Raw genomic sequence first — 11,106 nt, 5'->3', positions numbered from 1 at the left:
TTCAATACTTATGGTACGGGTGTAAAAGTAGTGTAGGTACCATGAACTAGGTACTTTGTTCTACAGAGTACCTACTAATTCCATAGTAGGTACCTATTTGGTGTCATCAGAAACTCTGATACTGGAACAAAATAGGGCAGTCGATACTATATTGTCGACCACAGACTTATTTGTCGACGATATTGATAGTAAAATATGCACTAAATCTTACTTAAATCATCAAAAGATCTGTCAACATCACGAAGCCATAAAGAAAAGCTACATGAGCAACACTAATGTGGACCTGATAAATAAAAAGAGTAAATTGTTAAACTTCCATATAATCATAATATTATAAACAAAATTACAATTTAATTTCATGTCGTCAATGAAGCCCATGGAGGAGACATTGGAGCAGGATTCTGAAGATATGACATAACCACCGCTGAGATAGACAGCATGAAGGAACTAACAATCTGTAATCATCAAAACAATTATTTTTATGTAAATTACATACTATTTCTAATTGGCCTTATGGCTGAAGTTTGTTTTTTTTATCATCTTAAACTTTTTTAATACTCATGATAAGGTTTAAAGTACCTGTTTGGTATCATCCGAAACTCTTGAATTAGCAAAGCTGATACTGGAACAAAACACTGCAGTCCAGGCACACCATTTGAGGCGCATCATAAGGCCGCACATAGAAAATACCATTCCTGAAAAAAAAAAACAAATCATTTTTGTTCATGAAGGTAATTTTAATTGATAATAAGTAAATTTTAATGTTAGTGGTTACTACAATTTTCATTTTTACTAGTGACCTTCAGTAGAATGACATTGGTTTCACATAATTGTGAATAACTTTGAATATATTTTAAGTGGAAAATAATACTGATACCATTTTTCCCAACCTATTGAATAGATATAGAATTTGATACAATAACTAATACAGAACTAAAGCAAAGCAATAACTCTATTCCTATTGAAAAATATTTGACATGATATATGTTTTGCAAGTAAAAGCTACCAGCTAAAGGATGCTTTTTTGTATGAAACCAATAACTAGTTTTCATATCGCAAAAATTAAGAGAACGGGTATTTTACCATAATATAGATAAATCTATTCTATATATAGGTCTATTCAATTTTACAGTACTCATTAGGAATGGTAGCTTGCCTAAAATATTCATATAATCTGTAGTAAGATCTTCAGCTGGGGCAGATGTTGGTGGCGGAGGCTTGTAACGTCGCTCTCGATCTGCTCGACGAGGGTCTGACGTGAGCTGCATCTGTAGATGAGTAGAATATGAGCCTATTCTGATAAGGATGTAGGTCAGTGTTTAACTATAAGACTTACGTATATATCTATGTTATGAATTTTGTAATACAAGTATCTCTACACTTACACGTACCTATAAAGCACATTAATATAAAATGAACAAACTGATATGATTGAATAGTTAAAAAATCTACAAAAAACAGGCACCAACTTACTTTGTTAGTTTTTAGGATTGGCCCGCAAATAATTGAAACTTTTAAGTAACTATTCAGAGAAATAACAGTCTTAAAACAATTAATATACCTAGGTAAATTTTTTTAATAGGATTATTACAAAATTAAATAGGTAATTAGAAGCAACTAACAGCCTTCCTTCCTTCCACTATCTATTTATCTATGTAAAGGTAGCTTATTGCCATTGTCAATGTCACTATAGTTTAGTTTGTCTTGCTTGACTTTGACATATATACATTTTGCACATTCCATAGTTCTATACAGCCACGAACAGACTAGAATGGCAGCAGCAGGATTATCCTGAAAATAATAACACTATTTTAGTTTATGTTCTGCAATATTTGGTCAACTGTGATCATAAACTAATATAAACTTGAATTTGACTGAAGATTATACCTGTATGAAATCCATATTTTAATAAGTCTTCACGTGTGAAGTGTTCCAAGCTTCTTTTCTACAGTGTTGATCCCATAGTTTTCGAAGTTTTTTATCTTATGGAAAACGATTTTTTCCAATATTTCGGCAGCCGATTATACTACAGTGTTGTATATTTTCACAAACTAATGCTTACATAATGAAAGGATTAATAAAGTACTCTAAGTTTTAATCGACATAGCAAAAGGCGGCAAAGCTCTTGTGTACCTAACATGCAGTGCTGTTCTCTGGCGGGATAAATTTGCAGTAACTATTGCACCACCCAAATGATAAATCTCAACAGGCACAGGTTAGGTACGGAAAGTGATCAATAAAAAAAATATTGAAGAACAATAATTGTTTCGCACGCATTTTCAGTCATGAAATAGGTAAAACACGTAAAAAATAAACAAGATTTGTGAAATTTTATTATTGTTCAGTGAAATGTAGATAATATTTTATTCAACACTTGCCGGTTAGACAATTTAGGTGTCACGTTCATAATCAATTAATGGAGCCTTATGTTCATGTATACACTTCGGTTAAAAATGATATTAGCATATTGTACTATTTTTAGTCGGAAACCTGTTTGAATCTCTGACAGTTACATTATTCGTATACATACGTCTTATTAATATTTGGTTAACTATTCTTTATTTTTATTAGCCCTATTTATGTTTTATAATATATTGGTGTTTGATTACCAGTTATTATACAATGGAGATACTACAGCGTATGTAACTTAAATTTAATAATCTGGATTTTCTTGAGTGAATGACAAGACATTAAATTGTGTTATTTTATTTTTTTTAACATGTTTAATAAATAATTCAAAAAAATAACTTATATATTATAATTTTTTTTATTCATTATTGCACTTAGCCCGTTATCCCTATGTTCAGGTGGCTGTTAGACCTGAATATACATCCACAGGGCAGGACACCATTTGATAATATTATTGGGATTTACTGGATTGATATGATTAATCATATCAATCCAACAAACAAATTGATATGATTAATCATATCAATCCAGTACATCCCAATAATATTGAAGGTGGCCTGTAGATCCAGGTCCAATAGCAGATCTAGGACCAGCTACTGGTAAATAAACCAACAGGAGCAGGTAAACAAACAATGCTGTTACCTCCACATAAAGTGTTTGTCTACTAGTAATGAAACAGATTAGCAAGAGATAACCACACCTTAACATTAATTATTAAACAAATAATTTAATATTTCTTACTGAACTGTTAGATTTACTAGTTATTTAACACTTTAGCTTTAATTAGCCAAAGTAACTTTGCTAAAGCAACTTTACCGGAGCACTATTGACAGCCAAACAGTTTAGTTCAAATAACAAAACTAAGTTATCACCAGTTACCTAAAAGAAGTTAATATAATATTACTAAACTCTGTTTACAAAACATGTTTTAGTTACTTGTAGCCCTCAGTTTAGTAGTCACTCGATTTTGGTGATATGCAGCTAAATTTTAGCTACTAGCAACCATTTTTTTTTTCAGTGTAGCTTTCCTTTTTGTTTTGTTTCCAAAGTAGAAAACTTAACCAAATAGCTACTCACCAATAGATGGCGTTGTAATTTTTTATTTCGAGTACGTAGAAATTATTAGTTTTATATTTAGTTATTTTAGTTTAGGGAAAGAACATAGTGAGGAAACCAGCACAGTAGTTTAGTTATTATTAATTTGGTAAATATTCCTTTACATACCAAGAAAGTAGATAGTTCTGTGTATTTCCATATGATGATCACAACCCTGACTACGCTGACTATTAACAAATGCCACTTTATATTATTTACTTTAATAATTTAAAAATAAGTAGGTACCTACTTCATTAAATTAATATACATATATTTATATATTATTAGCTTTCATTCAAGGCTTTTATGGCGTGAATTTCGTAGTGCAGGTGCCTTACGAAATTCCTATAAGGAAATATTTGTTTCCTATAAGGATAAATTCAGTGATTACGTCACAAAAGGTTACGTCACAAATATTTGCGGTGGATTTATATAGGTTTTGGTATGTGTATGTTGGCACTTACCTAAGACCTGGTTGATAAATAAGAGTTATCTAGTAGTTATTAGATTTGTGGCTATGCTTGTATTATATAATTATGTACATCTATCCTAATTATTTGACGGAATGCAAACAATCTCATTCCTAGTAATCCTAGTCGTAAGTACCTAGGGTGGCTTTGGCCGTAGATACAGCGAAGGTGGGTAGGTATTCATTAAGCATTTACATAAATATATGTATAACATTTTCCAAACTTTAATGTGAAGAATATGCAAATAGATCAATTAATGTAACTGACCGGTAAAAAAGGAAAATATTCGGAGGCTTTGCCGCGCACCGGTCCGCCATTGGCCGGCCAGTGCACGCCCCTCGCCTGCGGCTCGCTCGCATCGCATATCGCTGCGAAATCAAAAATACTGACCAATTCGTGTATGGTCTGTATTTTCAGTTCAAATTAAGCGAATAAGTTTTTTACAAAGACGTGAGATTTGAAACAAGAATTTATTGTTGTTAGAGAGATCTTATTCAAAATCATGTCCGCGCAGTAAACCGTTCCCACGCATGGGGCCGTTCCTGGGTGTACTATCAGAACATGCGTATGCGTCACTTTCACAATAATGCACTTTCATCCAAACTGAACATATGTACAAAATTTCTGTCTCAATCGGTTGAAGCTGCTAATAGGTTGGTACATGTCAGAAGGCGGAAAGGGAAATTTTATTACTGTACAAAAATTAAGTACTTATTTATACCTTGTACTTAAGTACCTATACCTATCTATTCGAGAGCGGGATGACGATGATTAATATAGAAATATTTATGTTATCACCTGGTTTCTATCCATGTTTAGGCCTGTAGGTACGAGCATGATTGTGATTGGATCAGATATAGGTAGGTACTACTTACCTAGTCATGTAGGTACCTATATGGTACTACTGCATAACATAATTCAAAGTAATTACATTGTGAAAAATCTGTAATTAAGTAAAAAGTAAATGTCAGCCTAGGTATTTTTTTGCTACATAGGTAAAGTCAATTGTTGATATATTAAATATTTATTAATCACTGTTTCCGCATGATTAGGTACACTAAGTATAACAAGTTCTTCCTATTAGAAACTTGGTTGAGCACCAAACAAAAAAGCAGAAGAATAAGCAACTAACATTGGCAAGAAGGAAACTTTTATTAAGTACCTACTATTTGTAGTTATCTTGTACATCATACATCATGTACATGTTTAGGTACAACAACTTTCTTAGCTCTATTAATTGAGTAGTTTTCCATTGCTCACGATGTTTTCACTTCCTTCACCGGAAACGGTCAGTGGCGCAATGGTAAAATGCTTGACTCTGAACCGAGAGGTCCCGGATTCGCTCCCCGGTCGGGTCATGATGAAAAATGATCTTTTTCTGATGGGCACGGGTCTTGGATGCTTATCTATATATGTATTTGTTATAAAATATAGTATCGCTGAGCTAGTATCCCATAACATAAGTCTCGAACTTACTTTGGGTCTATAGCTCAATCTGTGTTATTTGTCCTAATATATTTATTATTTATAGATGAGGCACTATTAGGATTCGAACCTGGGACCTTTCGATCCATAGGCGGGCCATTACAGTCTTAACCATTACACCACCACCGCTTCAACTTGTACCTATACCTACGCGATTATGATTAGGTACTACAGTACCTAAAATAAAAGCCGTGTACCTAAATGTCAGTCCTAATACTAAACTATTAAAACGTATCTTTAGCAAAGAATACGGGTTAATACAAGCAATGTGTACAAAACATAGTAGCAATTTATGGACGCTGGAGCGTGGCGGTCAGCGGTGCGGCGCGAGAGGGCGGGAACAATTAACTAATATGGCGGATTAATTAGAGCTCTTCGCGAACGTTCATTACGGTTGCCGACAGCACAAAATGGAGAGATTAAAATGAAAACATACATCAAAATGTAATTTGTTCAAAGGAGTATAGAGGCACATTATAAGTACCTACTTAGCTATTATTGAATCTTTATCACTTTACATAGGTATTATAAAAAGAAGTCCCCCCCCGTCTTGTCTGTCTGTCTTGTCTGTATGAACGCGATAAAATCAAAATGTATTGGAGATATTTTTGTACGGTTTTCACAAAGAAATAGATAAATTATTCGGTATAAGTTCATCCGAACGACGCCGGGATGGGCCGCTAGATTTATATAATCTAGACCAGGATTTCTTAACTTGTGAGCTTGTGATCTGATAGGTACCTAAAACAACGTACAAATATGAATTCTGAGATCATATTATGACTCCTTTTTTGGGTAGGTAAATCAAATTGGTTGATGGATCGAATGGTATTTTTGATGAAAATCAAGAGTTGTTTTAAAAGTAATAAATTAAATTTATTCCTGTGTAATTTTAATTTTGTTACATTGAAAATTTTAGCGTAGGTATCAAAATGCAGTTAAGTAACAACTTAAGTTTTAGGTGTTTATCTACTTGCGTAGTATAACATTATGGAACATTAGTCATAATCACGCATTACGCTGTATCTCCTGATTAGGGAACATGATTCCAAAAAATTTCGGCGTATTTGTAATCTGCGAGTCTGATTCAGAGGTCGATTTTGGCGAAATTAGTCAAATTACCTGGTGGGTCTAATTTTATTAGCGATCTGGTTTAATTCACGTCATTACGCCGATACCCGACGCAAAACAATGCTTTGGCGTTGTTTAGATTACATATTTATTATCTTAATCGGCGAGGTAAATATAGACGACGCGATCGGTAATTCGGTAATCAATGGTTCATGGCTGAAGAAGGTCACAACTGGGATTCGACGATAAATTTTTGTTTAATTTTTGTGCCAATCATCTTCTTTAAATAATACTTACCAGTAGGTAGTTATATGTCCCTAATGGGTAGTAAAATATCCTTTGAGTTAAGATTATACTTCACCTAATCTATGCGATTACAAGAATAAAATTAAGTACATATGTGTCTAGATAAACGAATAAGTAAACAATACTTACTTGTAACATGTATACTTATTCGTAGATGTATAATGACATACATTAAAGTTAGGAACCTATACCTACGTAATACTTAATATTACTATAAGTATTATAACAAAGTAAAAAAGGAAAATTTATCATTTTAGTATGGAAGTATGGATTATTTACATTCTAAACTATGCTAAGTAAATAAACTTGTAACGGTTAAAAACCGTCATTAAACTTTTGTCAAAATTTTGTTAAGAAAAGTGAGTTCAGTAAGTGTCACGTGCTGATGCAGTCTGACGGGGCGGAGTCCTCACAATGAGAGTCCTGGAGTGCCAAGGATCTTAATACCAGGGCGAAGTCCTGACTTCCGGAGCCCGCTGTTCTCCAAATTGCTGAAGAAAGGGTGCCGTAGGTCGCCATTGTCAACCGATTCTGGGGAATAAAACGTAGTTAACAACATGTAGCCGATCGACTCTTTGTGCCGTCGCGCACTCCTTAATTATGTGGAACAGTGAAAGGGTCATATTTTCTATTAAATTTGTTCAATGTGTTATAGGGTGTTGTGTTTTTAATAAAACAATTATTTTATAAAAGATCACACATTCATATTTGATTAGACTCTAGTTTTATGTTTCTACATTTTTAAGTTGTTACTCTATCACTGAAATATATTTGTACTTAAATATAACATTTACATATAAACACAAATTAGAAGCTTGAGACACAATAAATTGGCTGGCGTATATGGAGATAAGAATTATATGAAGAATTCATGTTGGAAGCAGCATGCGTAGCTTCGTTCAGCGTTTTACGTTTAGGTAGTAGGTAAGTCTCGTGGAAGCGATAGACCAAGATGCAATGATTGAAATTGATATATAACCATGATTGATATATAACCATGTACTACAGTACATCAGGACTTATATGACCGTAAATAATTAATCTAGATGATTATTCTGTCATTCTTATTCAGATTTCATTTTTAATCTAACAGATGCCATTGGTTTAGGTACTTGAACAAAATCTGAAAATCTGCGAAGAGAAAATGTTTTAATAAAAAATACCTATGGTAACGAATGAACATCCTGTAGAAGCAGTGCGCATGTGGTGGCGAACGGAGTGCATAGCTATTGTTCCCTTATGAGCAGATTACTATAATCATTGTGCACTTAATGTGGTAAATGATAAGGTGCGCTCTAGTTCAAAACATATGCTTTTGTAACTCGTTCGCCGTGCCCGACGTGGAAAAGATTCCCCCTTTATTGTTTAAATATGTCTCAAATTAGACTTTTATATATGACTTCAGAAGTGGACAACGCTGAAACACATATACACAGCTAGTAAGACAAAGAAACAGTTATTATTATTTTAGGAATAAGTATATATTGAAGCAAATAACTTATGTCGCTTATTTCTTCTTAGAAAAGACAGGTGATTATACAAATTTAGAAAGGATTAAATTTTCAAACGTTATTGTTAACGTAATTGTCATTGTTATTAAAAAAATAGAAATTTGAAATTATAAATAATCGCCCAATTTCTTTAAACGATAACTTTAATAGTGGCAACGTTGTAATAGTTATTTTTATAATAAAGGTTGCTTCATGATGAAATCAGTCCAGTCAAAAGTTCCAAGTATTCTAGCGGCAACTTGCGCCTTTTAGCTTCACAATAGGTAAAGCCTGCGGATCAATCGGCAACACCGGCTCATTATGCAGCCTCCAGAGGCGGCCTGTCATTACGTCAAATGGAGGCAAATTGCGCGTCTAACGCACTGCCTGTAATGCGACTGCCGGCGAAAAGCGCGAACTCCACGTTTCAGTATGCTAATGTAAGTACACGCTGCGAACAGCTCTGTCATGGTAATGAGGGAAATTCCTACTTATGACTTCTACAATTTTATTTTGGTTGAAGCTTGCATCACGCGGAATCGGAAAAAGCACTTGTATCGTCCTATGATGATACTCTACACCGACGGCAAAAGCATTCTCTATTGAATAGGTGAAAAATAAAACATTTAACTATGTATTATGTGAATGCATGCGTGTACAAATATTCTGACTCAAGTTCGACTCAAGTCATAAGTAACTTATACGATTAGACTTATCCATTACATAGATTTATGTATCGTTACTTAGTATATCTATATCTACTTATATTTGATGTCATCGAGGAGAATAGTGTGCCATGCCAAAGACGGTGCGAAATGGAGAAGTCAACTAGGATACCGGATCCAGTGCTACGATGTTTTAGGACTTTTGAAGGGTATGAAAAGCGCTCAGGTTTGACATGTCCACTGCAGGCACTCACTTTAATTTAGGAACCTAAAATGAGTCGCATTCATTCAAAAAGTTAAGTCGATGGTACGAATTTGCGATTAAGATCAGTTAATATGGCAAATTGGTTGGTAAGCCTCCTGTATCTATTAGGATAGATATGTACTTATGAAACCTAACAATTTAGTATTCCAAATACATCGTAGGCAATGCAAGTAAACGATTTAAAGCATTTATACGATTTGCATACCTTTAACATTGTAAGTGATCATTATGTTTTACATATTTTATAATGTAGGTTCTTAGCGGTACATATAATCAGTCGTGTTCGTTGTGAAATCCCTATCAATAATGCTTGCCTAAACAGAATTTGCAAGAACGAAAAACATTGTAAATGCAAGGGTACCTACTTACTATTTTATAGCGCAGGTACAAAATATTGTATTAAAACATTTTAATTGTTTAAAAAGAACGTAACATAACCTACGCCATGTGAATGTCACCGACAGCACTGTTTAGTTTTTAAAGTTGGACGGTAAGAAAGTACCTAGTTAGTCGATTTTCAAAAATTCAAAATTGATTATTCCAAGATAACATTAAGTTTTTAACAAAAATGACATTTTCGTCACATACCTACCTGGGCACTTATATTATCGTCAGCGAGATTTCGTTGTTGTGAGGATTTTCCTAGTCACAAGCCGATCCTGGGTGCACCATCAACCTTTATCTTGGATCTAACTTTTTAATAAAATAATGGTTTTGAAATCCATTACCTAATTATTTAACCTCTTTATTTACGTTGTACTTACTATTTAGGGCCAATAATTATCAAGATTCATCAGTACTTATATAAAACATCTAAGTCTATCACGTTGTACTTATGTAGGTGAAGGAAGACTAACAATACATATTCATTACAGAAATCATCTAATTGTCCCTGGGTAATAATTTGCGGTAATTTGCGTAATAAGCATAAGCGCGTCGCCTGCGCCGGTAATTCTTCAGAGGGCAACTAAAACGTACAATTTAAAATTATTCATACTTATTGGTCAACTGAAACCACTTTAGTAACACATTTAAAACATCTTCAATTCCTTGCCGTTGCTCTCAGGAAAATAAAGGGTAGGTAAAATACAAAATACCTAAGTTACCAATGTTCTTAAGGAGGTAATCGTGTACTAATTACATTCTGTATAAAATATATCGTCAGTCATAGATGACCGCTTAGTCAAGTTATCTTTATGTCACTGTAATTAGGGCGAATCTACAATGAATTTGGGTAGGTTGATAAACTAAAGCACGTATGTAAGTAGATTTTTTCTACAAAATAGATTTACTTACTACAACTATTTACTTTAATATGATTGACTCTATAAATTTATGTTGAACAATTCAACCACAAATATTGGAATAACTGTACCGACTTTTATATACCTATCTATTATAAAAACAGACTATTTAGTCTCACAAAAATCGGTTTATCTGGTCTATAGTCTATGTACATAGTAACACAAATACTTGTCCTATGTCATTTTTATAAGCATAATTTCATAGAAAATTATTAATTCATTTTGTAAGTACATTACTGTCTTCCATGCTTGTCTAGGAGCGAAGGGAAACCGCATACAAGGTGTCGGCTGCTTCACTTCACGCGCAGATTGTAAAAGTCAATCAAGAGAAATGGCTAAAAACTTTTTTAAAGTTAAACTGGAGATTCTTCTCATAGGCGATAGAGTAGCTAACTATCAATAATCTTAAGGAAAAGACTATGAATTGAAGATTCTTCTCATTATAGGCGAAAGAATAGCAAAGCAACTTATCACTATTGAATCTCAATTTGCATCATCATCAGGCTAATATATAGCTAAAGGGGCTTTGTAGTTTCAATCTTAACT

General features: G+C 33.5%; 1 protein-coding gene across 2 annotated transcripts; it reads right to left on the bottom strand.

The window, feature by feature from the left end:
* Nucleotides 1–300: 300 nt before the first annotated feature.
* On the bottom strand, nt 301–1,663 carry LOC128683497 (uncharacterized protein). 2 transcript variants are annotated; one of them, XM_053769193.2, is made up of 4 exons: nt 1,474–1,663; nt 1,157–1,268; nt 580–695; nt 301–455 (listed from the first exon to the last, which is right to left on the bottom strand). In XM_053769193.2, exons 2-4 carry the CDS (start codon nt 1,266–1,268, stop codon nt 357–359), a joined length of 327 nt encoding a protein of 108 aa, XP_053625168.1. In that variant the 5' UTR covers nt 1,474–1,663; the 3' UTR covers nt 301–356. The 2 variants fall into 2 exon arrangements, with proteins under 2 accessions (XP_053625168.1, XP_053625169.1); XM_053769194.1 differs by having other exon boundaries at nt 1,623–1,641.
* Nucleotides 1,664–11,106: the final 9,443 nt, after the last annotated feature.

Source organism: Plodia interpunctella, chromosome 3 (genome assembly GCF_027563975.2).
Source record: "Plodia interpunctella isolate USDA-ARS_2022_Savannah chromosome 3, ilPloInte3.2, whole genome shotgun sequence".
NCBI lineage: Eukaryota > Metazoa > Arthropoda > Insecta > Lepidoptera > Pyralidae > Plodia > Plodia interpunctella.
The sequence above is the reverse complement of the archived record's forward strand: the minus strand, read 5'-3'. Positions and strand labels throughout refer to the sequence as shown.